The sequence below is a fragment of the Brassica rapa genome, chromosome A08, assembly GCF_000309985.2.
Source record: "Brassica rapa cultivar Chiifu-401-42 chromosome A08, CAAS_Brap_v3.01, whole genome shotgun sequence".
Lineage (NCBI taxonomy): Eukaryota > Viridiplantae > Streptophyta > Magnoliopsida > Brassicales > Brassicaceae > Brassica > Brassica rapa.
Window position 1 is genome coordinate 18,134,537 of NC_024802.2, and position 25,089 is coordinate 18,159,625.

A 25,089-nucleotide genomic window follows, 5' to 3' on the forward strand; every position below is an offset into this window, starting at 1 on the left:
ATTCTCTTTTTATATACCCTTCAATTATTGTACGTGTGCTATTTACAGTTGTTACAAACCACCACATAGGATTTATGCAAATGTTGCAAACATAAAATGTTAACTACTCCATCGATGCTTAGATATTTTCAAACCTAGAAAAATTGGGTCTTTTTTTTGTTTATACAAAATCGGTAAGAGAAGAGAAATTAAGATCTTCCCATTATTCTCACCAAACACTAGAAGTGGTTTCAGTTTCAATCTTTCGTTTAAACAAATGTGGATGTGACCCTGTTAAAGAAAGTTAGTTCCTTCTTTTACTTTGATTATGGAGGATTAATTGGAATTCCAACATTAAACCCTAACATTTAAAACCATTAAATTAAAGCTTTAGTTTAATATGGTGATAGAGACAGAGATATTGGAAAATGAAAGATTAGTTCATTCAACGGTGGAGAATCGATGATAAGAGTATGTGGGATGATGAATGATGGCAACCCTAAACTGAGAAGGGTAGGGCAATGAATGAGTTTTGACACGTGTCGCAGTCTGGATGGTAGGGTCTGCTAAACCCACCTGATTTTATATTTATTTTTTAACTCTTGTAATCGATTTCAGGGAATCATGTGACCTAACCTTAACTAGGTGAAACCCTGTACGGTCTTTTAACTTACAGAACTACCCTTGTGCTTGGTGTAAAAATGTAAAGTAAATCACACTCTTATTTGTGATTCGTTTATGTTGTGCTGATATCTAAATTCTTACTGCTAGATTCGTTTCTTTTTACAATGCGCTAGATATTTTTGTTTTTTTGGTCTAACTAGATATTTTTGTTACTGATCTCATAATAAAATATAAATGTCTGTTTATTAGTTTATGAAACACTCCCATGTTGATAACTTTATTTTGGTATGCGAATCTGAGACACAAATACATACAAAGTTGATAGAAAACATAAATGGATAGAATAAACAGAGTTTTGAATATAGGTTATAGTTTAATTTGGTTATCTTAGGGTTCGTCCGATGTTAGAGATCATGTCCGACCAAAACTCTTAGTGCTCTATTTTGACCGGTAAGTAGGTGATGGACACAAAGTGATGATTCAATTAGAAAAACTAAACATAGCATTATTATTCTGTCTGGTTAAATAAGCTTATTTTCTCTGATTTGAAAGTTGATTCTCTAGCTTGATCGTCTAAGCATTTCTAGCAAATTTGTATGCGTTCTAATATTTTTATATCCCTAATTAAGACATTTTACTTTCTTTTATTAATGTAAGAAATAACTAAAAAATTAAATTACTGGTTTATATACAATCAAAATTAGTTAGAAGAGGGTATGATGAGAAAAGTAGTCAAGTACGTATTCTCTTCTTATCAGCTGTGGTCATATTTTTCAATGTAAGATGACGACAATTGATAAAGATGTTGTGCATTAAACTACAAGAGAAACTAAAGTACATTCAACTATTTATTATTGATGTGTCATTGATACCAATGATCTTCTGTTTTTTTCCTTCTCTTGTTGTACTATATCTTCTTCGACCTTTTTTTAATGCCGAGAAACTTCAAATAATCCTCATGTATCATATATGTGGTCGATCTACATGGTCTAAGACCAAAACAAGGACACTATTTTTAGTTTTAAACATTTCAAGAAACCAAAGACATTCTTGAAGTCTCCGTAAGGCATTTTTATCCTAAGGAAAACAAAAATTCTGTAAGGCATATACTATATTTTAATGATAAGACGTGAGATATTGTAAGATATATAAATACTTCGTAAGTGGATATCGTCGAATATAAATAAAAAGGGCTTATATGAAAGAAAGAAAGAAGGAAGCACTACTCTTTTTCTCTGTGGGATCTTATGCCCTGAAGCACACACAGGACCTACCAAGAATAAAAATCCATCGATGAGATCCGACGGTTACGATGAGTTCTCAAAATCAAACATGATATATTACACATAGGAAAGATAGAATCTTGATGCTAAAGAAACGGTGATGAACGGTGGTGGAGACCACCACACATCAACTTTCAAGTTGCACTACAAATAAATGCCACGTGAAATCCTTCCTACAGGACAGCTATGTTGCGGAGTACTGGTGATGTGGTCCATTGGCTGTGAGATTGAATCGGACGGTTATCAGACGATGTCGTGGAGGATTGACTGAGATATGAGAACCGTCGGATTAAGCTGCTAAATATAGATAGACAGGGTCCATGTCAAGACGTAATGGGAAGGGGACCTCATTGCCAAAAATAGAAAGATGGGGGCTATCTTCGAATAAGTCACGTCTCGGGTTTATTGAGTGGGGTTTTAAGCTTTGGGGACCAGCCTCTCTTTATTTTTCTTTTTTCACCAACAGGCTGCGATATATAGTAAGTTACTGTAGTCCTCGACTCATAGTCATCATGCATCAAATAAAAGGTTTCAGCTTCCAAGAAAAATGGTTCACACTAATGTACATGTTATTCACAATCTCATATCACATTATCACTAACAAAGTTATATTAACGAATGAATATTGATTTCTCTTTTTTATATTGCTTTGTTTCTTGCATCCACTATTAAGTTTCAGATTAAAAAATCCCATTAAACATGTTGGCATTAATGTAGTGATTAAAGACATCGAAGATATAATTCATCGATCCTTGTGAAACCTAAGAAACTCTACAAGCTTGTCTTTGTATTATACGAGGAGGATATGAAGTCACGTATGAATGCAAGACATGTGAGTATTTCGGCTGACAGAAAAAAACATACTAAATATTTCCCAAGAAAAATAAACATACTAAATATTTTCCCAATTATTAGTACTTATTAGAACTGGTCTTTGGCTAAAGCTGATCAAACAATATTTAAACGAAGTAATATATTAAAGTCTATTAACTAATAATTTAGATGTCATACCTTTGATGTTGATTACTATAAGTCAATGGCTACAGCTTAGAGGCTTTCGAGTTCTCAGTCTTGTGCTCAATCATCTACTTCCAACGTGTTCAATGCTGTATATAGCTACGGATGTGGCTAACGGTTTTGTCATGGAAGTGACTATGAAAAGTCCGTAGCCACAAAAAAAAAAGGATTTACGATTTAGCGACGTCGACAGACATAAAACCAATCATTATCGTCATTCCGTGACAAATGACTATCCAGTACGTCGCTATGTGACAATTTCACTCCATGATGATGGATGGTAACTTTTTTTTTTGGATGGCAACATAAACATATATAGAATTGGGTTATAATAAGTGTCCACGAAACGATTGAATCCGATCCGTAACTATCCTGCGGTAAGTTGGTTACCGCATGTTGACAAACTCAGGTATTTTTACATGTATTCCAAAGACATCTCGTATTTTAATAGAAACTGGACACCAAATATGCTTGGTTTGAACATCTCCACACTTTGTTATATTTATTTAATTATTTTCGGAGCTACATCATACATGGTCTATTTGTAGGCATTGGATGTTAGATATATATATATATATATATATATATATATATATATCACTGAGATGTGATGCTTAGTTTCACCTCCTAGGGTGAATGGTTAAATTCACCTCACTTTTTATAATCAACCAAATTGCCATATAGAACTAGTTTAAAAAATAATAAAATTAAAAAATAAATGGCTGAAAAAATAACACTGTTTGCCATCTGCAAAATCCAAAACTCTAAAAATCTAAACCTTAAACTTTAAACCCCAAATCCTAAATCCTAAATTCTAAACTCTAAATCATAAATTCAAAATTTAAACCGTAAACTCTAAATCCTAAACTCTAATCGCTAAATCCTAATTTCTAAACCCAAAACCATCAATCACAAGCCATAAATTCTAAACTTTAAACTTTATTAGAACAATTCTAAAATATTCTAAAATTATTAGAATTTTAAAATTATTAGAATAATTCTAGATGCTGACAAAAACAAATTAGAATAATTCTAGAATTCACAATTTAAAATATTTTCAATAGTTTAAAATAGTTTATCAAATAGAAAATTTAATAATATTTGATTTTAAAATAATTTTAATATTTCTATTTAAATAATGATGAATCTAATTGTTATTATACTACAAAACATCTTTTGTTTCTAAAAGAATACAAATCATCTTTTTTAACTCTCAAGTTAATACACTTTTTTACGTTTTATTGTATTAAGTATTGGCTTTCATTTGGATCAGTCACATGGTTCACTTCAGCACACTCAATCATTACTTCATTAGAGTATATAATCAAAACTCTATTTTAATTACTCTTAGTTTACATAATTGACTATACTTGTACATAAAATGTAAATGTGTGTGTTTTTATACAAGTATAGTCAACTATGTAAACGGAGTTTTGATTACTCTAGTATCAATCTATCTAGTTCCAAGACATAGAAAGATCACGATTAACGAGCCAAAACAAATAGAAAATAGAAAACGATATCAAAATCTAAATAATAGTAACTCAATGAGAACATATAAAAAACGGGCGAACACACTTGGGGCACAAAACTGCGTAATTGGGATCACTATGAGTGTGATTGGAAACAGTTCAGAATAATTAGGTGAAAAATCAATTGACTAAAAGAGAGGAAAATAAAAAGTGGAAACTAGAGTAGTAAAACGAACACATTCAAATAAGAGGGTGAACAGTTTTGCTTCCAAACCATAAGAAAACAAAAAAAAAATTGGAGTAAAATGGAATGACTACTTTTTTCTTGTTTTCACCTGATTGGTAGAAAAAAAAAATGAGAATAAAACACTTTTACTCTATTAATTTTATTATAAAAAGTCTATACAATTACATCCTATATTTTTTACAGCCAAAAATGATTTAAATCATAATTTAAATAACGGCTTATATTATTATATTATAATTTGGTTCGGATTTAATTTGTTGTTCAGTTATGACATTTTGGTTCAGATCGAGAATTTTTTGGTGGTTAAAGCATCTCCTGCTAGAAACAAATTTAAACAAAAGTGGTACCCCTTTGCTTAGTTGCTCAGCATTTACACAAAATAATGATCTCATATCTTCCTAGTTACTTTGCTTGTTGCCGAGGATGATCATTTATCTGACACTGAGTTAATCAAAGAAAACATACAAGTGTCATTAGAAATTGCAGTGCTGGGATCATCAGTTAAACTTTGGTAGGTATAATAAAAGTATTTGACAAATGGACCAGCCTTTTGTTTCAATACAAAAAGGAAAAAAGGATGAGAGGGCCAGACAAAACCACTGTCGACCGCTAATATAGACTGATTACAAAAGGGCAGAGCAGCAACCAAACTGATTAATTGTGACAATATATTCCAATTAAATATAAGCTGCATCCCCTACAAAATTTATGCACCTTCTGTCCACTAAGCAAGGGATCGAGCATAAACACAGCAAAATGTATATTCTCTACCAGCACTTAATCCTGGTTTATTGATTTCTTTATATCTGAATGATCAAACTCTCTTCAGTATTGACAAGCCACACACTATTGGGCTCCAGTCAAGTTTGCAGGCACTGCGTTCACCGCACTACGAGTCCTCCCTATTCTTGGCATTGAGAACATACTAAACAGGCCTGAACTCGTGTTTCCAATGGCTTCTCCAGAAGATGTTCCATTAGAGCTTTCGTTTATATCCTTCAAACCAGACATAGACTGAGTGTGCTGAAGTGGACCATTTGACTGTCCACGAAAAAAAAAAAAAAAATCAGCACTCTGTACAATGAAATTCAGTTTCTAATGGACAGACAATGGTTTGCGATACAACATACCTGTTGAGCTCCATTAGGGGTTGACGGCAACTGGGATTCACGAGGAGAAGCAGGAGGCAAAGACAGAGACTGCTAACATTCAAACACCAGGGGAGAAGTAAGCAATATAGAACAGAACAACTCTCAATAACTTGATGAATGTTTTCTCGTTTACCCTTAGTGATGGTGTCACAGGAGCTGGCTCAAGGGCTGGCACAGAGGAAGTCGATGGCAAAGCCTAACCAAAAAAAAAAACAAGTCTGTGTAAATAAAGAGAAAATTCAGATAAAATGAAGTGCATACTGAAGAAGGTTCATGCTTTATTGGACTCTTGAAGTCTTTTGTGCTCCCGGCACTGAGCATGCAGAGCTCCAACTCCTTTAAGCGTCAGATCCTTCATGGACAGCAAAGAAAATTCAAATTCAATCAACACAACGCCTGATGAACAAACAAACAATTCTCCAACTACAACTGTGACAAAATGTTACCTGATTTCCCTCAATGCGATAGACTTTGCTTGCCTGAAATTATTAAGATCTTAAAATCATCTCTTTGTTTTAGGAGGAACGAATTGGTTAACATATATGCAATTACTAAAATTATTCTCACCAAAGTTTCAACAGCCTCGAAAACAGACCTAACGTCATCCTTCATATTTGCTGTACCATCACGTAGTTCATTCACCTAACAGTTTTGATACATCGTCAGGAAATCATCTGAAAGCTTTGCCAACGCAGTGAGTACATTCAATCTAACATACCTCTCTTCCTGTTTCTTTAATAATAATTGTACTTTCATCCAAACTACGATCCATCCTGTCAATTTCTGAACCTAACTCCCGCTTTGTACCCTGCCATCACATGTAAACAGAACCAAATGAGACAAAATATTAATGCTCTGCAACTCAATCAAAATCACAAAATGTACTAAATCTGTTGGATAGATTAGCTCACAAAAGGAAGCATCATAACTGATCAAAATATAGTTCAATGGTCATGTCAAGAAAATATGGGAAGTAAGAACTTACCGAGAGGGATTCATAAAACCCATCGATCTGGCTGCCAACGTTATTACACGCATCTGATAAGCTGCGCCTTGTCGCAAACATAAAATCAGGAAGTTTCCAGCCCTGAGAATGTTGCAGAATAAATCAGTGCGCCAGTCATAGAAAAATAAACTACAAACAAATGAGGCCAGGTCAAAGTAATAGGCAAGGAGAACCAAATGAGTTGTTTTCCAAAAATACAAAACTTTTGAGTAGCAAACAGCAATTCAAATGAGCAAGTAACTATCTCAGGTAGATCAATTATGTGTGAAGTATTGTTTACCTTCCACCATACATATCCGTAGCCTATCACCCCAATGATAATGATCCAACCATACTTCTTACCACCTGGAAATTAAAGGAAACTGTCAACTATTTGATTTTAAGCTAAAATTAACAGTAAGCAAAAAATGATTCCACATTAATGAAATGACACTGATCAGACATAAGTCTGCCTTCTTTGATGCCAAAAAGTAGCAAGAGAAGAAAAAAAAAGCCTGAAAATGGATCTCATAAGCTATGGACAGACAAAATAAAAGATTGAGAAAGATTCTACTGTCCTGTTTCATATCAATATAATAACCGAACCAAATTGCTCATTTTAAACAGATTTTTAATGCAGAAAATTTCAGAGCAGAGAGGAACTCAAAGCTTCAACAGAGAAATTATAAAGGACCTGATCCTCCTGTCGAAATTATAGTAATCGGTCTGTTTGAAGCCAGCAACTGCAGTTCATGCCGAAGACTGTTAACCTGCAAGAAAATTAGAGATCATACAAGTAAATCTAACTCCCCCTCCACAAGTCTTTCTAATACTCGCCACTAACTTAGATTCATTTCAAACTAACCTGTGCTGTAAGTGTATCATTGCGAGGCCTACTGCCTGACTTGGCAGGTTCATCTTGTTTCAGCTGCCTAAGTACAATCTATTAAGAGAAAACAAACCATTACCCTCATTATTCCAAACAGTACCATACACTTTTGGCACCAAAAACTTCGTTGAATATTGAAAAAGGATAAAACTTTTTCATGTCAGAGGATGGGTGAGAAAATAACAGAAGCTTAGGTAACCTTAAAAGCACCAGAGACGAAATGGGATACATCAGGTAAGCTCCCTTCTTTTGCAAGCACTGACCCAACAAGACCTATAGTAGTAAAGACGCGAGTTAGACAAGCATTAAGCTCAGTGAACACACACTAAAAGATCAAAAGCTTCAAACTTTGTGCCCAAAGATGATTCATTGATTGATTTAAAAGTGATAATTCTACAGGAATCAAAGGGTTTATCAAAAGCCCTAATTTCTAATCCTCCAATTGCGATGTCCCAATTAAAACTCCGAGAAGCAATTGTTCAGTAATAGAATAGAAAACCCGATTCATGAACGGACCTGCACCGATGAGGATGGTGAGCTTCCCGAGCGGAAGAGCCATATACGATTGATGCCCAGAGACGAAAGACTCTGCCTTGCGAGCTTGTTACGGCAAAGGATTAAGGTGGCAGAGGAAGACGCATCAGAAGATCGAAGAGAGAATTGGTAGAGAAGAGAGCTTCGGAGAGGTGGAATCGGCGAGAAAGATACGCTCTTGCGACGACTACAGAGGGAGGGAGGCGGAGAGAGAAAGAGAGAAGAGAGACAAAATAAAATTGGAGGCGACAGTGTTGTGTTGTGTTCCTCAAGTGACTTGAGAAACAATATTTTCTCTATTTTTTTAATATTTTTTGTGGGCCGAAATAAATTCAAAATTGTGATGAAAAGGCCTTAGAATATGCTCTGAAAAGATGCCCACGAGTTTAGTTTTTATATTTGTTTTAATTGGAAAAAAAAAAATCATAGTAGCCTTTTCTATGCTAATGAGTCATGAGGCTGGGCTCAAGAAAGGCGTCTGTTTCAGGCATACGTGTGTTTCTTTTGGATACATAGATCAGAGCAGGACGAAATGTAATTTGGAAACAGATACCACATTACAATATATAGGCGCTTTTGTGCCTGCTATAGAGTTGTACTTGTCCTAGTAATGATAAGTTATGTGTCAGTCAAATTCCATATATGCGTCATCTGGACCAAAATGAAAAAGCTCTGCAATATCAAATCTAACATGATTGAAAAAGGGGCTTCCAACAATTAAATCTAATAATCTCAAAATGGGATATGAAAAAAAGAAAGAAAAGAAACAAACTATAGATACGATATAATGATCAACAACCCAGAAATTGTCAAGTACTAGTAGATGAGTTGAATACTTTATGCTCGATACCTAGCTTAGTTGCTAGAAAGATCTATATGAGAATCTCTCTTTCTTTCTTTCTTTAACATCTGCTTAAATCAAACAAAAGATAGATTTGCTGTGGCCCACCTTCTGAAACTATGTACCTATTACATTAACTTTGTTACTAAGCAAACATATAGATATGATTTTTCTAAAAATGTTGTTGTAACTCTAAAACTAGAGAGTGAGGGTGTTACCACACAAACCTACTGGGAGAAAGAATCTGCAAACCATGAAGAGAATCATTATACAGTTTCAACACAACTAGGTAAAGACTTGTATCAATATTTCATATTATTATAAGCATTTAGCTTTGTTTAATGGATTCCAAGAACAAAGCATTTGTTTAGAAATTTCGAAAGGAGCTTTTTATTTTTGAAGCGAGATGCCTCACGCATTCGGATTCCAAAGCCTCCAAAAACGCCAATTGAATAAACCCAGCACGTCCGGTAACACCTTCCTCGCCAAGCCCCTGTGCCTAGTCCCCGCAGTCACCGGAAACCTCAACATTTCCGGTGACTCCTCAGGCTTAACTTCATCTACAGGCTCCACCGGTTCTTCGGGTCGCTCCACGACCCGGCGACTACGTGATTTCTCCTTCTTTTTTCCTCCTCTGCCGCTTGACTTCTCGCTCTTGGCTAGATGGTCTTCGTAGGCTTCGATGATCTGGTGGATGAGCTCACGGTTAGGCGAGGAGTCCCACCTGAACCAGTAGCTCGTGTAGCATTCGAAACATTCACAGTCGAAAACCGGAGCTTTACGATGAGTCCTAGCTTTCTTGTTCTTCGAACCAGAAGAGCTTCTTCTTCTCCCGGAGGATACGGCGGGGGTGGTGGTGGTGGTGGTTTTGAGTGAACGGGTGATTAAGTAAGCAAGGACTTGCTTGTCTTCGGGAGAGAGAGAGGAGAGGAGAAGGAGAATCACAGCAGGGAGAAGCTTCAGGACAGAGAGACAGTTGTCTACTTTGGATGAAGAAGAAGGAAATGAAGGAAGAGGAGGAGATGGGTGGACTTGACCTTTCTTCTTTATTTTCATGGCTGATGAATGAACGATGTCAAGCTTTACAGAGAGAAGAGTTTCTTTTGGTGCGTTTAATTATATTATATATAGTTTTTTTAATAGGTTAAGCAGAAAAGGAAGGAACACAGAGTAACGTGGTGTTCTTTTTCATGTTTATTTATTCTCTACTCTTATTATTCCATTATTTTATTAAGAACAATAGTAATTTTTCCCTTTTTTCTGACGGCAAATCTCAAAAAAATATATTCTCTTTCGCTAAATTCCTTTATTTTATTTTTTTCAGTTTCAGTAAACTCCAATAAAATACCCACAATTTTTGTGTGGTTTTCTCTAAATTTCATAAAACTTTTTATGGTAAAAAATATGGAATTAGAAGTTAATGTTCAAAAGAGAGAGTCAATGAACCAAATTTCCTGAAAGTCCGAATGTCGACAACCGGAATAATTGCGGACGGTCCAAATAGAAAAAAAAACGTATATATTTTTGGTATTATTAACTGCGGTGTAGTTTTTTCCGTTACTATTCACACTTAAAAACAAATACCATAAATAGCTTAGATATATAATTTATGATTTTACTGTTTTTTACGAATGCTAGAATATTATTGGCTTATGGATCGGACTATCCAAATTGTATCTAGATGCTCAGTTGGTGTGAGGTGATGTTGATAAGGATTACTTGGTGAGGGAACTTGATATAACATGACAATTCTGCTAGAAATATTAGGGTGTTACAACTTTGGCGGTGATAACATTTATTAATGTTAGTATAACGTTCCGACCGCTCAATGAGCAATCTATGTCCGTTCAATCGGTCCGCGAGCTCCATCACGTTTGACGGGCGGTGCGTTAATTTTTTGGAAGGCTCGAAAGTCTTGTTTACTGATTCTTGTAATTACCACATGACTTTTTCCGTGTTTTGACTTCATTTGTACGATATTACGTATCACTTTTCGTTTAGTCATATAATTTTTTACTGTTTTAGCTCAAACATGCTTAACTCTAGAATTCTAAATGGATGTGTATGCCAGAAAAAATAAACGTATTTTGATGAAATAGATAATTAAATCAGTTATCTTAAGCCTTTTAACATATACCACAGACCTAGAGATATTAGAGTTAGTTTGAATTCTTTTGGACTCCGAGATGCCTGAAATGATAGCGAAAGCTTTGAAGATCAAGTTGTTTCGGTCATCGGGTCCTTTTGCACAAAGTTTTGGCCTATGCCGTTATTTATATTTTCATCGTTTACATTGAACTCAGGTGGTATAAACCTTAATAACTAGTTTGAACCAAAAAAAAACCCTTAATAACTAGTTACCATATACTATTTGTTCAAAAAGAAAAAACTAGTTACCATATACTCAATGAACACAATAACTATATCCTTTCTGTTGCATCCATCAAGTCATTTTCACAAAGCTCTCTCTCAGCGGATAATTATTATATTTGTTTCAAAATATAAGATATTTTAGAAAAAATGCAAATATTAAGAAGTATATTTTTACCAATGATATTTTTCAAAAGTAGTACTAGAAATATAAATTTAAATTAGTTTAACCAATTATAAAATAAGCTATAAGCTGTACAATGTTGCATACTTTCTAAGAAAAGAAAAACAAAATTACATAGAAAGTTGAAAACACGAAGCATAACAGTATATTCTGAAACAGAGGGGAATATTGTCAAAGAAAAATTATATAGCATCAGCTAATCACATGAGATGATTAGGTTAAGAGTCCACTTGTAATTTCGTTGAACCGAATAATCAAAAACACTTTTGGTTAAACAGAGGGAATAGCCTTTCGCTGAACCATACCAACAAAAGCACCAACTTGGCAAAGGCCTAACCTTTGGCATCCGTCAAAAGGCTCAAACATTTCGAACAATTTGTCCTTAAACACTCTTCTTAAGCGCAATTATCAGATTAACATCAAAACCAAACCCATCTTACTAACTTGTCTTAAATCAATTCGAAGATGTCATCGTCTCTCTCCCGCCCTTCCTATTCTTCCTCCTCCCGCACCTCGTCTCCTTTCTTCCCGAATCACTCTTCCCTCATCAATGGCGGCACACGACGCTCACTCTCATTCCTCTCCGCCTCTCCTCAGGAGCTATGTCTTAGATCGAAGAGGAAGTCCGTTCAGAGCTCTGTTGTATTGCAAGATGGTAACTTTACTTGGATTCTCTCTGCCCTTTTTAGGTTTTCCTCTCTGTGCCTTTGGGTTGCTGGTATAGCGTAAAGCTTGAAACTTTGGATTGTATACAATTGGTTTCAGGGGCAGTAGTAGTCACGAACTCAAGCCCAATTGAGAAACTTAAAGACGGACTTTTATCGGTTCCGTCACAAGAAGTTGTGGCAGAGCTTGGTGGCGGCGAACATGAGTCAACAGTTAGTATCACGGTGGTTGGAGCCTCTGGTGATCTTGCTAAGAAGAAGATATTCCCAGCTCTTTTCGCACTTTACTACGAAGGCTGTCTTCCTGAGGTAAGAGATCTCTTCATGTCTCTCTGATGATTGAACTGAATGTGATAAGCTGTTACTTTTGGACTTGGTTCTTGTTTCAGACTAATTTTTTTTTTTTTTAGCATTTTACAATATACGGCTATGCAAGGAGTAAGATGACAGATGGTGAACTTAGACACATGGTCAGCAAAACACTGACTTGTAGAATTGATAAGAGGTGATTTTAATCACTGTAGACATGTGTGGTTATGGCTTCTTTACTTTGTCAGAGATGATTAAGATTTTAAACTGTTTGAGTGTTCATCTGATGTCATCAGGGCAAACTGTGGTGAAAAGATGGAAGAGTTTCTCAAGAGATGTTTTTACCACACGGGTCAGTATGATTCCCAGGAACATTTTGTTGCATTAAACAAGAAGCTCAAGGAGCACGAGGTACTTGATGTTTATTCCCTCGAAACCATATTGCTTCATTGCTTCATTTTTTTTTAAGACTAGGCAGGTTGTACAATTTAGAATATGCCACCTGGACACAGAAATGGGAAGTATTGTTGTTTCTGTGAAATTAGTAGAAACTAGAAAAGTTTGGTCTTCTTACTTCTATTTCAGAGGTTTGCTTCATCCATAACATAACTATTTACAGGGTGGAAGACTCTCGAACCGCCTTTTTTACCTCTCAATCCCTCCAAACATCTTTGTCGACGCGGTGAAATGTGCTAGCTCATCTGCTTCATCTCTCAGTGGATGGACTAGGGTCATCGTCGAGAAGCCTTTTGGCCGAGACTCCAAAACCTCTGCTGCTTTAACAAACTCCCTTAAGAACTACCTGGAGGAAGACCAAATATTCAGGTGGGAGATCTTGTCCTTTTACTCTCACATTATAGTAAAACTGTAATCAGTGCTGATATGGAGAGTAATTTTTTCTTTTTTAACAGGATAGACCATTACTTAGGAAAGGAGCTAGTTGAGAACTTATCAGTACTCCGATTCTCAAATCTCATATTCGAACCGCTATGGTCAAGGCAGTACATACAGAACGTGCAGTTCATATTCTCTGAGGACTTCGGCACTGAAGGACGCGGAGGTTACTTTGACCATTACGGAATAATAAGAGACATAATGCAGAATCACCTCCTTCAGATACTAGCTCTCTTCGCCATGGAGACGCCTGTTAGTTTGGACGCAGAGGATATCAGAAACGAAAAGGTGAAAGTTCTGCGTTCGATGAGGCCGATACAGCTCGAAGACGTGGTGATAGGACAGTACAAGGGGACCACCACCAAAGGAGGAGTCACTTATCCAAGCTACACCGATGACAAAACTGTGCCGGGAGATAGCTTGACGCCGACATTTGCTGCTGCTGCGCTCTTTATAGATAATGCGAGATGGGACGGTGTGCCTTTTCTGATGAAAGCTGGGAAAGCATTGCACACTCGGAGGTAACCAAAAACTTTTTTGGAATGTTTTGTTTATTTTTCTTCTAATAAGTAATATTATTTATGCTTAAATTGTTAACAGTGCGGAGATAAGGGTGCAGTTTAGGCATGTGCCTGGGAATCTATATAACCGGAACTCTGGTGGTAGTAATCTTGACCGGACTACAAATGAGCTTGTCATCCGTGTCCAACCAGATGAAGGAATCTATTTGAAAATCAACAACAAGGTTCCTGGTTTGGGAATGAGATTAGATCAGAGTCACTTGAATCTTCTCTATTCAGCAAGGTGAGTTGAGAAAAAATGATGATAACTAGCTCTATTTGCCTATTCGATATACAGTTTTCATATAATTCTTTTTTGGCTGTTGAAGGTATTCAAAGGAGATACCAGATGCATATGAGAGGCTGCTGTTGGATGCAATAGAAGGAGAACGAAGGTTGTTCATAAGAAGCGATGAACTTGACGCTGCTTGGGCGCTTTTCACTCCGTTGCTCAAAGAGATTGAGGAAAAGAAGATGATTCCAGAGTTGTATCCTTACGGAAGTCGTGGTCCAGTTGGTGCTCATTATCTAGCCGCTAAACATAATGTCCAATGGGGAGACCTTTAGTCTCGACCAGTGAAAGTGTGTAAGAGTTAGGGTATGACTGGTTTTCCCGCTACCACCCGCAAACGCAGCTTTTGCGGTTGGTAGCGGTTGCTGGCGTTTTGCAACAATCGTTCAAACCGCTCTAAACCGCTCCAAATCGCTCCAAATCGCTCTGAACCTCATAAATTCAAAAGCTGGTTCCAGCTAGCGTTTGCGGTTGCGGGCGTTTGCGGGAGGATAAAAAAAATTATTTTTTTTCCAAAACAATATAAATACAAAAATAAAAAAATTCAATAAAAAAATTAAATTGAAATTATAAAAATGCTAAAATATATCAATTAAATTTTAATTAATATTATAAAACTTTAAAATAAAAATATTTTCTATATTTTTAAAAAATTTAAACTATAACTTTCTAAATATAAATTTTATATTTATTATAATATTATTATTTTTGATATTTTTATAATTGTATAAAATGTAAATATTATTAATTTATTATTTAACTGCTGCTGCATTTGGTAGTTAACCAGTCATAAGTATCCCGCAAACGCACAAATTTCTAACCGCAGAACCAGTCGTACAAATCTCTTAAAACCGCTAGAAACCGCAACCACCCGCATCCGCAAACTCCCGCAACCGCAACCGTAACCGCTGCGGTTAAACCAGTCAGGCCCTTAGTTAATCAACCTTTGATTTTTGTTCCGTAGATCCACGTTTGAGTATTTTCATTGATTTGTGTTGGGGTACTGTATCTTGAATAATAAGTAAAATGGTTTCTCATGGTATGTTGCCGACCAAAAAAAGTTGAATTTAGTCTAATTAGTATTTTCTTCGGTTCTACAAAGATAACATTTTTAAAAGCCTCAAACACTTTAAATAATTTTATGATAGCAAAAATAAGATATTTATAATATTATAGTTTAAACAAATTAATATTCTGCATATAAATTAATACAAGTAAAATAGGTAAATAAACAAAAAATGTTTGCTGAAAACATAAATATTTTTATTTTTATGAAACAAATAGAAAAGTATCAACAATTCACATATTTATTTTAATTGTAATACATCACACGTATCAGTTTATATATATATATATATATATTTAGTTCACTTTGTTTAGTTCACTTTGTATATTTTTTGATTTGATAATAGAAGTTTAGTTGACAAAAGTAAAATCTAAAAAAAATACCACTATGGAGGGAATATGTTTTAGTTTAACAAGAGGGTGATTTTAAACTCGGGAACACTTGGTCAATCAATCTTATCAAGTCATTGATTACTCAAAGTCATTTTTTATTTATGTTAACCATTAGTCCATTACCAATGGTTGCAATGAGCGGTTAATCAAAATCGTTAAAGGACAATTAAAATGGTGGAGTCGTCACCGTCGTGGTTAATACCCGGCTTGACGGACGACGTGGCGGAGCGCTGCCTCTCGCGAATCCCGCGATATGACTTTCGAATCATTTCTCAGGTCTGCCGGCGATGGAGGACGTTCCTCAGGAGCGAGCATTTCTCAGCCGTTCGAAAGTTGACCGGACCGGTGGAGGAGTTCATGTGTGTTCTGATGAAAAGCAAGTCCCCAGAAGACGGCAGCAGGTGGGTAGAATACTTGTACGGGGAAGTTTACGACGCCTCCGGAAACAATCTGGGACAGATCCCCAGCGTCCCTGGGCCTTTGAAGTCCCAATTCGGCGTCGCGGTGCTCGGCGGCGGAAAGATCGTGCTCGTCGGTGGATACGCGGAGGTTGAAGGATTTCCGATCGATGGGACCACCCGTATCTCTGCTTCGGCCGATGCTTACGAGTTCGATCCTGCTACGAACAGGTCTTCTTCAATCTCAAGATTATCTAGCTTAATGTGGTATTAAGCTTTCTTTTGGATTGCAAATGTTGTAATACTCTATGGTTTCCATCAAACTTGTAACAAACTAATATTAGCCTAAACGCTATATCAGTTACTTTTATTTTAATGCATCAAATTAGTTCAAAAAAAAAAAAAAGAAGAAACCGAACTGATTCTCTTTTGTCTGAATTCCGACCAAAAGTGAAGAGGTTTTGTTTCTGATTTTTCTTGTCGGAATGATATTAACAGCTGGAGGAAACTGGCGGGTATGAACGTGCCACGTCGCGAGTTTGCGTTTGCTGTAGTGGGCGGCCTTTTGTATGTGATACGAGGCTTTTCGTCGGATGGTGAATGCCTTCAAAGCTCGGAAGTGTACGACCCGGAAACTAACCATTGGAGCCTCATGGATGATTGTCCAGACTGCCCCGACTTTCATCGTGCATTCGCATTCTCCTTCAAGTCCAAACTCTTCGTTGTAGGTGGGAATATAAAGAGCTATGGACATGGGAAACTAAGTTTTTTCTTACATAATTTAATGATGATGGCTTTTTTTTTCAGGCAATGAATCGAGGTTCATTGACATATATGACCCCAGAACTGAGACATGGAAAGAGTTAGACTCGGGGCAATCACTTTCGGTGTACTCCTACACTGTTGTTAGGAACAAAGTGTATTTCTCTGACCATAACAGTGACTATAAAAAGCCGGAACTAGGAGTGTTTGATCCAGAGGAGAATTCTTGGAGCTCAGTGTCTGTGCCTCGGTGCCCGGGTGCTTACTGGTGTAAAGTAGGGGAATGGAACAATAAGGTTATACTGGTTTCACCGCTCGGGGGACGTACCTTAATTCGTGACCTTGATAAAGAGAACGCGTCCAAGTGGAGAGACACACACATTAAACCATCTGGTTCTAACCCGACCATCGTTCTCATCAACTTCTGATTTCCCCCATTTGGCTTCATTTGTGCTTTGGTCCTCAACTTCGTCAATGGTTTCTATATTTATAGTGTCTATGCCTACTAAACTTGTGTAAACATGTTTTCACAGATTGTTTTGCATGGCTTTGTTTCTGAAGCAGAGGGAGAAAATTTTAAAAACCCATTTATGATGTTTATTAATCATCTTTTGTATGTTCCTGAAAAAAAAATCTGCCGTATGTTCAAGAAAGTATCTTGTTGTGAAAGCCTGAATACTTCATTCTTTTTAGTGTTGTTATCTCCTTTAACTTTGTCAGATAAGTTGTGACATGCCCATGAATTGTGAATAATCTATATCAGTTTTTGACAATCTGTTTCAAAGAGACATGTTAAGTAGTTTTTTTTTTTTTTTTTGTGCACTATGACATGTTAAGTAGTAGAACATACATTTCATTCATGAGAATGCTTCAAGTTCAGTATATATTGGAGATAATAAAGCGTAGCTTCTACAAAGACTTGAACAGCATGATTCTCTCCACATTTCATTAGCTTGGTTGGAGTGTTTCTCACGTGTAGAGGGATGCCTTCATTCCGTCCAAAGCTTCTATTGCTTTGGTAGACATCAATGGATTTAGGAGACAAGTGCCAAGTAAGCGTGCATTGAGAAAGAACTACATGCATACTAACCCCGGAGATTTGACCTGAACCGAACCAAAATTTTTTGGTTTTCTGTTTAGGTCCGGTTTAGAGTTGGGTTCAATTAGGAAATTTAGAAAACAATCAGTTATGGGTTTGGTTCGACAACGGTTAGTTCGTTTTAGAAAAAAAAATAAACCAAATCATAACGACTTTAACCAAATTATGAACCAAACTAATCAAAAATTTGACTCAAGCTAACCAGAATCTCGACGAACCAAAATAACCAGAATTATTCGAATCTTTTTTATCAAAAATAAACCAAAAATCTAATTGAAGCTGAAAATTTTGGTTAGTTTCAGGGAATTTTCACAAATTAATCGAACCCAAACCATATTTGTTTTCGGTTGTGTTAAGCACAACTTTAACCGAAATAACCATAAACCGGACTATCCAAATCGAATTATCCGAATGAACCAAACCTGCAGGCCAAAGGCATACCCAAGAAATGCGAAGCTTTGATAGCACGCAACCACCTGAATAAGAGCTGAATATGCTCGCTTTGAAAATTGAACAGTTTAATTAAGATGTTTTAGTTAATGAAGATGGATTACTCGTCAATTTATTTATATCAACCATAACTAACGATTTAAAACGCGGAAACACTTGGTCAATCTAATGTTATCAAGTGATTTGATTACTCAAAAGTCAATCAGGCATAACTAAATGATGCAATGAGCGATTAGTCGAAATCGTGGAGATCAAGTAAAATGGAGTCGTCACAGTCGTCGTTAATCCCCGGCTTGACCGACGACGTAGCCGAGCTATGCCTCTCGCGAATCCCTCACTCTGGCTTTCGGATCATTGCTCAGGTCTGCCGGCGATGGAGGACGTTCCTCAGGAGCGAGCATTTCTCAGCCGTTAGAAAGTTGACCGGATCGGTGGAGGAGTTCACGTGCGTTCTGATGGAAAGCCAGTTCGTAAGAGACGGCCGGTTCGTGAAATACTTGTTCGGGGAAGTCTTCGACGTCTCCGGGAACTGTCTGGGGAGGATTCCTACCTTCCCTGGGCCTTTCGTGAGCGGTTTCGGCGTCGCGGTGCTCCGTGGCAGAAAGATCGTGTTCTTCGGTGGGTATACGAGGGACGAAAGGTTTGCGATCAAAGGCACCACTATCTATGCTTCTGCCCATGTTCACGAGTTCGATCCTGCTACTAACAGGTCTTCTTCAACCTGAATCTCTCTTTCCTTTGAAACATAACATCTTTCTCTAAAAAGCTGTTTTGTCTGAATTTCTTTTTTTCCTTCTACTAACAGGTCTTCTTTAACCTGAATTTCTCCTTCCTTAGAAACATAACATCTTTTGTCTGAATTTCTTTTTTTTTTTTTGCAAGAATGTTAATTAATTCAAACAAAAAAGCTGTTTTACACTTTTGTCTGAATTTCGACCAATGTGGAGAGGTTTTCATCTGAATTCTTCTTTTATATCTTGTCGGAATGATATTAACAGCTGGAGGAAACTGGCGAATATGAACGTGCCACGTCACAACTTTGCATATGCTGTAGTGAACGGGCTTTTGTATGTGATCCGAGGCTTTTCCTCATTTGGTGATAGCCTTCTCAGCACGGAAGTGTACAACCCGAAAACTAACCAATGGAGCCTCATGGATTGTCCATACCGCCCGGTCTGGCGTGGCTTCGCATTCTCCTTCAAGTCCAAACTCTTCGTAGTAAGTGAGTATAAGAGCTATAGACATGGCCATATATAGATTTCGAATAAGTCTGGAGGTTGAAGAAACTAAGTTTTTTCTTACATAATTTGATGATGATTTTTTTTTCAGGCAATGAATCGAGGTTCATTGACATATATGACCCGAAAACGGAGACATGGAAAGAGTTAGACTCGGGGCAATCACTGTCGGTCTACTCCTACACTGTTATTAGAAACAAAGTGTATTTCTTTGACAGGAAAATGCCGGGACTGGGAGTGTTTGATCCAGAGGAGAATTCTTGGAGCTGGGTGGGTGTGCCGAGGTCCCCGGGTGGTTACTGGTTCAGACTAGGGGAATGGAACAATAAGGTTATTCTGATTGCACGGCTCAGGGGATGTAAGGCCTTAACTGGTGACCTTGATAAAGATGACGCGTCCAAGTGGAGAGCCACACACATTAAACCATCTGGTTCTAACGCGACCGTCGTTCTCATTAACTTCTGATTTCCCCATTTGGCTTCATTCTTTTGCAAAAAAAAATGTGTGTAGTAATTTGGGGCTGTTAACTTTGTGAGTTTGGCCCTCAACTTTGTCAATGATTCTTATATTTGTGGTGTGTATGCCTGCTAAGTTTGTGTATATATGTTTTACGATTGTTTTGTATGGCTTTGTTACTGAAGCAGAGCGAGAAATTTTTTAAAAAACCCAATTTATGATGTATTCCTCTTTTGTAATGCGCCTGAAAAAAGATAGAACTATCTATACGCCCAAGGAGAAGTTTGAGAAGCTCTTGTTCATCTTATCTACATGTAAAATGTTTTGTACAAAAGAAAAGTTCGGCGCGGGCAAATGTGGCTGGGTATAATTTTATTTATTTATTTGAGGATCATTTGGATAAAATTTTGAATTGAAACGACTCAATGAGGCAGGTAAAATGGAGAGGATTTGACTTTCCAACATTAATTATGGAGGGAATATATGATTAGTTCAGCAAGAGGGTGATTTTATACTCGGAAACACTCGGTCAATCAATGTTATCAAGTCATTGATTACTCAAGTCAATTTATTTATGTTAACCATTACATAATGATGCAATGAGCGATTAATCAAACTCGTTCAAGGACAATTTTAACATGGCGGAGTCTTCACCGTCGTCGTTAATACCCGGCTTGACGGACGACGTAGCGGAGCGCTGCCTCTCGCGAATCCCGCGATATGACTTTCGAATCATTTCTCAGGTCTGCCGGGGATGGAGGATGTTCATCAAGAGCAAGCATTTCGCAGACGTTCGAAAGTTGACCGGACCGGTGGAGGAGTTCATGTGTGTTATGATGGATGGTCGGTTCATAAGAGATCGTCAGTTCGTAAATTATTTGTACGGGGAAGTTTTCGACGCCTCGGGAAACAATCTGGGACAGATCCCTCGCGTCCCTGGGCCTTTCAAGAGCCGTTTCGGCGTCGCGGTGCTCGGTGGCGGAAAGATCGTGATCATAGGTGGATATGCGGAGGTTGAAGGGTTTCCGGTCGATGGGAACCGTATCTCTGCTTCGGCCGATGTTTACGAGTTTGATCCTGCCTTTAACAGGTCTTCTTCACTCTGAATCTCTCCCTCCTTTACAAAGTGAAGAGGTTTTCATTTTTGTCAGAGTTACGACCAAAGTGAAGAGGTTTTCATTTGATTTCTTCTTTTATATCTTGTCGGGATGATACTCAACAGCTGGAGAAATCTAGCGCCCATGAACATACCACGTTACAGCTTTGCATTTGCTGTAGCGGACGGCCTTTTGTATGTGATCCGAGGCCGTTCCTCAGATGGTAAACACCTTCTCAGCTCGGAAGTATACAACCCGGAAACTAACCAGTGGAGCCTCATGGATTGTCCACACCGCCCCAACTTTCGATGTGCCTTCGCATTCTCCTTCAATTCCAAACTCTACGTTGTAGGTGGGAATAAGAGCTAGACATGGACATATATAGGTTCCGAGGTAGTCTTGTTGAAACTAAGTTTTTCCTTACATAATTATTGATGATGATTTTTTCAGACGATAAATCGAGGTTCATCGAGATATATGACCCCAAAACGGAGACATGGGAAGAGTTAGACTCGGGACAATCACTGTCGGTCTACTCCTACACTGTTATTAGGAACAAAGTGTATTTCTTTGAACATAACAAGCCGGGACTGGGAGTGTTTGATCCAGAGGAGAATTCTTGGAGCTCGGTGTTTGTGCCTTGGGCCCCAGGTGCTTACTGGTTCAGACTAGGGGAATGGAACAATAAGGTTATTCTGATTGCACGGATGGGGGGATGTAATGCCTTAACTGGTGACCTTGATAAAGCGAACTCGTCCAAGTGGACAGCCACGCAGATTAAACCATCTGGTTCTTACCCGACCATCGTTCTCATCAACTTCTGACACCCCCCCCCCCCCCCCCCCACGCAGATTAGGTATGTATTTAGGTTTGGGTAAAAACGTCCAAACCTACTTTTAACTTTGTAACAGTTGTGCCACCCTTTTTTTTTGTTACTGGTGCCACCCATACTCATGGATTGTGAGTCATTTTTATCAGTTTTTGACAATATGTTTCAAAGCGTCGACATATTGAGTAGTAGAACATATACTTTTTTTCATTCGTTCATAAGAATCCTCCAACTTCAGTGTATATTGGAGACAGCTTCCTCCTCCAGTTTTTGACGTCTAGAATTTAATATATTTTCCCTGATGCATTTTTCCAAATCCAATCATATATAGCTGGTAAAATGTAAATTTTAACGCCAAGTATCATCTCATCAACCATACAAAATATTTTGAAAGTTTATGGTTTTTAGTTTTTTTTACGATTGAAGATTTATTGATTCCAAAAGTACATTAAAATCATTAATTTGTATCGAATGATAAATAGTTAGATATTAGTAATTTTTAAAATATAGTAAGCTAAGGTGGTGATATATTTTGGACGAAAAGGCAAAAAATGAACAAAATCCAACAAAACCCTAAAAGCTCACGACTGACGGAAGCCAAGGCTGGGAATATCGTCGAACACTTGGGCTGCGTTTTTAAGTTTTCATAATCGCGCCTTTTGCCTAAAACCTTTACCTTCTCTCTCCCTCCCTCTATCTTCTTCACTCAGATCTAACCTCTCTCGTATCCCCATGTTCGGCACTCCGTCTTCCTCGCCGGCGTTCGGCACTCCCTCGTCCACGCCGATGTTCGGTTCCTCCTCAACCTCCGCCTTCGGCACTCCTTCTTCCACCCCGGCCTTCGGTACGCCGTCATCCACTCCCGCCTTCGGAACGCCCTCAGCAACGCCTGCCTTCGGCACGCCTTCATCCACGCCGGCGTTCGGAACGCCGTCGACATCTTCCTTCGCCTCTGGAGGATTTGGAAACTCGCTCTTCTCCACTCCGTTCTCATCTCAGCAGCCACAGCAACAACAGCAGCAGCAGCAGCAGAACTCGCCGTTTCAGCAACCGGCGTCTTCTGGTTTCGGTTTTCAGTCGCCGTTCAACACGGCGCAGCAGCAGACGCCTTTCCAAACTACGCAATTGACTACTCAGATGGCTCCCGTTGCTCCGATTCCTTTCTCCCTCGCCGATCGTGATATTCAGGTTTGCGATTAGCTTCTCCCCAATCAAAATCTTTTGGTTTCTTGCAAGTCTAGATCTGAAATTCACTAACTCGCTTTTTGATTTAGGCCATCGTTGAAGCGTATAAGGAAGATCCGACGAATCCTAAGTATGCGTTTAAGGTTAGTTTCTGTGTAAAATTCAGAGTTCTATGGTTGTATCTGTTTAAGTTTAACATTGTTGTTTACATTTGCTTGCAGCATCTTTTGTTCAGTGTGACTGAGCAACAGTACCGTGTGAAGCCTGCAGCTGTATCAGATGTGAGTATCTTCTTGAACCGTATCATTGAAATGTGTAGCTTTCTTGTGTATAATGAGTCTTTTGTTATTGATTCCTCTTGGTGGGTAGATAATGTGGGCAGAGGCCATGAGCAAACTTGAAGGCATGGATTCATCAGAAAGAGAGCGCCTTTGGCCTCAGCTTGTGCAAGGCTTTAAAGATCTTTCTCAGCGACTTAAGGTAGATTTCGTCTACTGCCAAGTTTCTTAATTTTTATTTTGTTCAGTGGGTTTAGTTTCTTTTTCTATATGTGAGCAAGTTTGTTTATGAGGGGGATTAAGCACACTTACTGTTGTTTTTAGAGATTGACATCCATTGATATGTAAAAAGTTAATTCATTCATTGATACTCTTTTTGTTTGGCACCTGCAGCTTCAAGATGAAGTTCTCGTATCAGATAGGGAAAGAATAAAAACGACTCAGAGCAACGTTAAAATGGTGACGTGTCGTTTCTCCACTGTCTCTCTCTCGTATTTTTTTACTGGATGCTCATGTTATAAGAAATTGTTTGATTTTATTGTTACAGCTTCAGAGACATTTGCAAGCACACACCTTTCCATCTATTGAAAGGTTGAGACAGAAGGAGCAGAATCTTCAAAGACGCATGTTGAGGGTGAGAGAAATCGTCACACTGAAAATCTGACCTCGTTTATGTCAGTCCATATTATAGTCGAAGTTATATTTACTCTTGTGTGCTTGAAGGTGATGAGGATAGTAGAGGGCTTAGAGGGGAAGGGTTTCCGGTTACCCTTAACAAAAGGAGAGGCCGAATTGTCTGAGAAGCTAACTGGAATAACAAGACAGGTCTGTATCATTTTTTATCAGATTCATACGTTTGAGGTTTGCACAGTTTGATGCAGAACAAGAACATGAATATATTCTCAGGTGAAAGGTCCTGGAGCAGAGCTTTCTAGGAGAGTCCAAAGTCTGCAGACAATATGTCGCGCCCAAGCAAATTCATTTTCTGCTGGTAGCTCCATTTATCTCCCGGGGTCAACTAAAATAGACGAGCAGAGCCTGATTGATATGCAGGAGGTATGAGACGCGACATCTTTAGTCTTTGCTTGCTTTCTTTAAACCAATTCATTGTAAAACTGTTTGGGACTTTGTAAAACAGGTATTGCAACAGGAGACGGAGGCAATAGGAAGGCTTGGGAACGTATTGAAGCGAGACATGAGGGATATGGAAATCATGGTGGCTGAAGATACAGAGATGACCGAGGACACATAGATGTCTATTGTTTCTAATGTCTCATTTCCTTTACTATTGGATTCGCACAAGGCTTTGGACTTTTGACATGTACTTTAGTAGCTGAGCTATAAAAATTCTCAATGTATTGTGTGATTTCTTTTTCATCAATGTATGCAGTTTACTAAAATAGAGGGTCCTCTTCGGAAATGATTCAGAGGATTAGTACACCGTTTCAAGTTCCTTTTGTTTTAACGTATTGTTCCCAGATATATCTAGTCTGGTCATAGTTTCTAACCACGTTCCTGCATAAACCACACAAGGTACGTAAGG

At 37.8% G+C, this 25,089-nt stretch overlaps 7 protein-coding genes across 8 annotated transcripts; 5 read left to right on the plus strand and 2 right to left on the minus strand.

Moving 5' to 3' along the window:
* Window positions 1-5,116: 5,116 nt before the first annotated feature.
* Window positions 5,117-8,465, minus strand: LOC103835413. 2 transcript variants are annotated; one of them, XM_018653835.2, is made up of 13 exons: window positions 8,164-8,465; window positions 7,847-7,920; window positions 7,624-7,701; window positions 7,453-7,528; window positions 7,060-7,124; window positions 6,759-6,860; window positions 6,492-6,581; window positions 6,341-6,415; window positions 6,220-6,252; window positions 6,051-6,125; window positions 5,907-5,969; window positions 5,753-5,821; window positions 5,117-5,645 (listed from the first exon to the last, which is right to left on the minus strand). In XM_018653835.2, the coding sequence occupies exons 1-13, from the start codon at window positions 8,204-8,206 to the stop codon at window positions 5,469-5,471; spliced, it is 1,020 nt and encodes a 339-aa protein (XP_018509351.1). In that variant the 5' UTR covers window positions 8,207-8,465; the 3' UTR covers window positions 5,117-5,468. The 2 variants fall into 2 exon arrangements, with proteins under 2 accessions (XP_018509351.1, XP_009109828.1); XM_009111580.2 differs by having other exon boundaries at window positions 5,117-5,663; window positions 8,164-8,463.
* Window positions 8,466-9,267: 802 nt separating this feature from the next.
* LOC103835414 lies at window positions 9,268-10,302 on the minus strand. Its single transcript, XM_009111581.3, has one exon. It carries the CDS (start codon window positions 10,076-10,078, stop codon window positions 9,434-9,436), a length of 645 nt encoding a protein of 214 aa, XP_009109829.1. The 5' UTR covers window positions 10,079-10,302; the 3' UTR covers window positions 9,268-9,433.
* A 1,489-nt stretch (window positions 10,303-11,791) lies between these two features.
* LOC103835415 (glucose-6-phosphate 1-dehydrogenase 3, chloroplastic) lies at window positions 11,792-15,579 on the plus strand. Its single transcript, XM_009111582.3, has 9 exons — window positions 11,792-12,231; window positions 12,342-12,550; window positions 12,652-12,746; window positions 12,847-12,961; window positions 13,170-13,375; window positions 13,462-13,965; window positions 14,045-14,248; window positions 14,334-14,601; window positions 15,232-15,579. The coding sequence occupies exons 1-8, from the start codon at window positions 12,042-12,044 to the stop codon at window positions 14,569-14,571; spliced, it is 1,761 nt and encodes a 586-aa protein (XP_009109830.1). The 5' UTR covers window positions 11,792-12,041; the 3' UTR covers window positions 14,572-14,601; window positions 15,232-15,579.
* A 247-nt stretch (window positions 15,580-15,826) lies between these two features.
* LOC103835416 (putative F-box/kelch-repeat protein At1g27420) lies at window positions 15,827-17,477 on the plus strand. The gene is made up of 3 exons (XM_009111583.3): window positions 15,827-16,383; window positions 16,651-16,880; window positions 16,960-17,477. Exons 1-3 carry the CDS (start codon window positions 15,926-15,928, stop codon window positions 17,340-17,342), a joined length of 1,071 nt encoding a protein of 356 aa, XP_009109831.1. The 5' UTR covers window positions 15,827-15,925; the 3' UTR covers window positions 17,343-17,477.
* A 282-nt stretch (window positions 17,478-17,759) lies between these two features.
* On the plus strand, window positions 17,760-20,379 carry LOC103835417 (putative F-box/kelch-repeat protein At1g27420). The gene is made up of 3 exons (XM_009111584.3): window positions 17,760-19,172; window positions 19,462-19,685; window positions 19,793-20,379. Exons 1-3 carry the CDS (start codon window positions 18,724-18,726, stop codon window positions 20,164-20,166), a joined length of 1,047 nt encoding a protein of 348 aa, XP_009109832.1. The 5' UTR covers window positions 17,760-18,723; the 3' UTR covers window positions 20,167-20,379.
* Window positions 20,186-22,364, plus strand: LOC103835418 (putative F-box/kelch-repeat protein At1g27420). The gene is made up of 3 exons (XM_009111585.3): window positions 20,186-21,247; window positions 21,380-21,606; window positions 21,705-22,364. Exons 1-3 carry the CDS (start codon window positions 20,796-20,798, stop codon window positions 22,076-22,078), a joined length of 1,053 nt encoding a protein of 350 aa, XP_009109833.1. The 5' UTR covers window positions 20,186-20,795; the 3' UTR covers window positions 22,079-22,364.
* Window positions 22,365-22,607: 243 nt separating this feature from the next.
* LOC103835419 (nuclear pore complex protein NUP54) lies at window positions 22,608-25,004 on the plus strand. The gene is made up of 9 exons (XM_009111586.3): window positions 22,608-23,271; window positions 23,358-23,411; window positions 23,490-23,549; window positions 23,638-23,748; window positions 23,940-24,005; window positions 24,094-24,180; window positions 24,270-24,371; window positions 24,453-24,602; window positions 24,685-25,004. The coding sequence occupies exons 1-9, from the start codon at window positions 22,816-22,818 to the stop codon at window positions 24,796-24,798; spliced, it is 1,200 nt and encodes a 399-aa protein (XP_009109834.1). The 5' UTR covers window positions 22,608-22,815; the 3' UTR covers window positions 24,799-25,004.
* The last annotated feature ends 85 nt before the right edge of the window (window positions 25,005-25,089 follow it).

Excerpts from the sequence above, each read along its gene's own strand:
- LOC103835413 (XM_009111580.2), bottom strand. The coding sequence starts at position 8,206 with ATGGCTCTTCCGCTCGGGAAGCTCACCATCCTCATCGGTGCAG. Across the intron at positions 6,861-7,059 it reads ACGGATATGTATGGTGGAAG|GGCTGGAAACTTCCTGATTT; the intron begins GTAAACAATACT and ends CAACATTCTCAG. Across the intron at positions 6,582-6,758 it reads GGTTTTATGAATCCCTCTCG|GGTACAAAGCGGGAGTTAGG; the intron begins GTAAGTTCTTAC and ends ATGTGATGGCAG.
- LOC103835414 (XM_009111581.3), bottom strand. The coding sequence starts at position 10,078 with ATGAAAATAAAGAAGAAAGGTCAAGTCCACCCATCTCCTCCTCTTCCT.
- LOC103835415 (XM_009111582.3), top strand. The coding sequence starts at position 12,042 with ATGTCATCGTCTCTCTCCCGCCCTTCCTATTCTTCCTCCTCCCGCACC. Across the intron at positions 12,232-12,341 it reads CTCTGTTGTATTGCAAGATG|GGGCAGTAGTAGTCACGAAC; the intron begins GTAACTTTACTT and ends AATTGGTTTCAG. Across the intron at positions 12,962-13,169 it reads AGAAGCTCAAGGAGCACGAG|GGTGGAAGACTCTCGAACCG; the intron begins GTACTTGATGTT and ends AACTATTTACAG.
- LOC103835416 (XM_009111583.3), top strand. The coding sequence starts at position 15,926 with ATGGTGGAGTCGTCACCGTCGTGGTTAATACCCGGCTTGACGGACGAC. Across the intron at positions 16,384-16,650 it reads TTCGATCCTGCTACGAACAG|CTGGAGGAAACTGGCGGGTA; the intron begins GTCTTCTTCAAT and ends TGATATTAACAG. Across the intron at positions 16,881-16,959 it reads GTCCAAACTCTTCGTTGTAG|GCAATGAATCGAGGTTCATT; the intron begins GTGGGAATATAA and ends TTTTTTTTTCAG.
- LOC103835417 (XM_009111584.3), top strand. The coding sequence starts at position 18,724 with ATGGAGTCGTCACAGTCGTCGTTAATCCCCGGCTTGACCGACGACGTA. Across the intron at positions 19,173-19,461 it reads TTCGATCCTGCTACTAACAG|CTGGAGGAAACTGGCGAATA; the intron begins GTCTTCTTCAAC and ends TGATATTAACAG. Across the intron at positions 19,686-19,792 it reads GTCCAAACTCTTCGTAGTAA|GCAATGAATCGAGGTTCATT; the intron begins GTGAGTATAAGA and ends TTTTTTTTTCAG.
- LOC103835418 (XM_009111585.3), top strand. The coding sequence starts at position 20,796 with ATGGCGGAGTCTTCACCGTCGTCGTTAATACCCGGCTTGACGGACGAC. Across the intron at positions 21,248-21,379 it reads TTTGATCCTGCCTTTAACAG|CTGGAGAAATCTAGCGCCCA; the intron begins GTCTTCTTCACT and ends GATACTCAACAG. Across the intron at positions 21,607-21,704 it reads TTCCAAACTCTACGTTGTAG|ACGATAAATCGAGGTTCATC; the intron begins GTGGGAATAAGA and ends TGATTTTTTCAG.
- LOC103835419 (XM_009111586.3), top strand. The coding sequence starts at position 22,816 with ATGTTCGGCACTCCGTCTTCCTCGCCGGCGTTCGGCACTCCCTCGTCC. Across the intron at positions 24,006-24,093 it reads CTCAGAGCAACGTTAAAATG|CTTCAGAGACATTTGCAAGC; the intron begins GTGACGTGTCGT and ends TTATTGTTACAG. Across the intron at positions 24,372-24,452 it reads TAACTGGAATAACAAGACAG|GTGAAAGGTCCTGGAGCAGA; the intron begins GTCTGTATCATT and ends ATATATTCTCAG.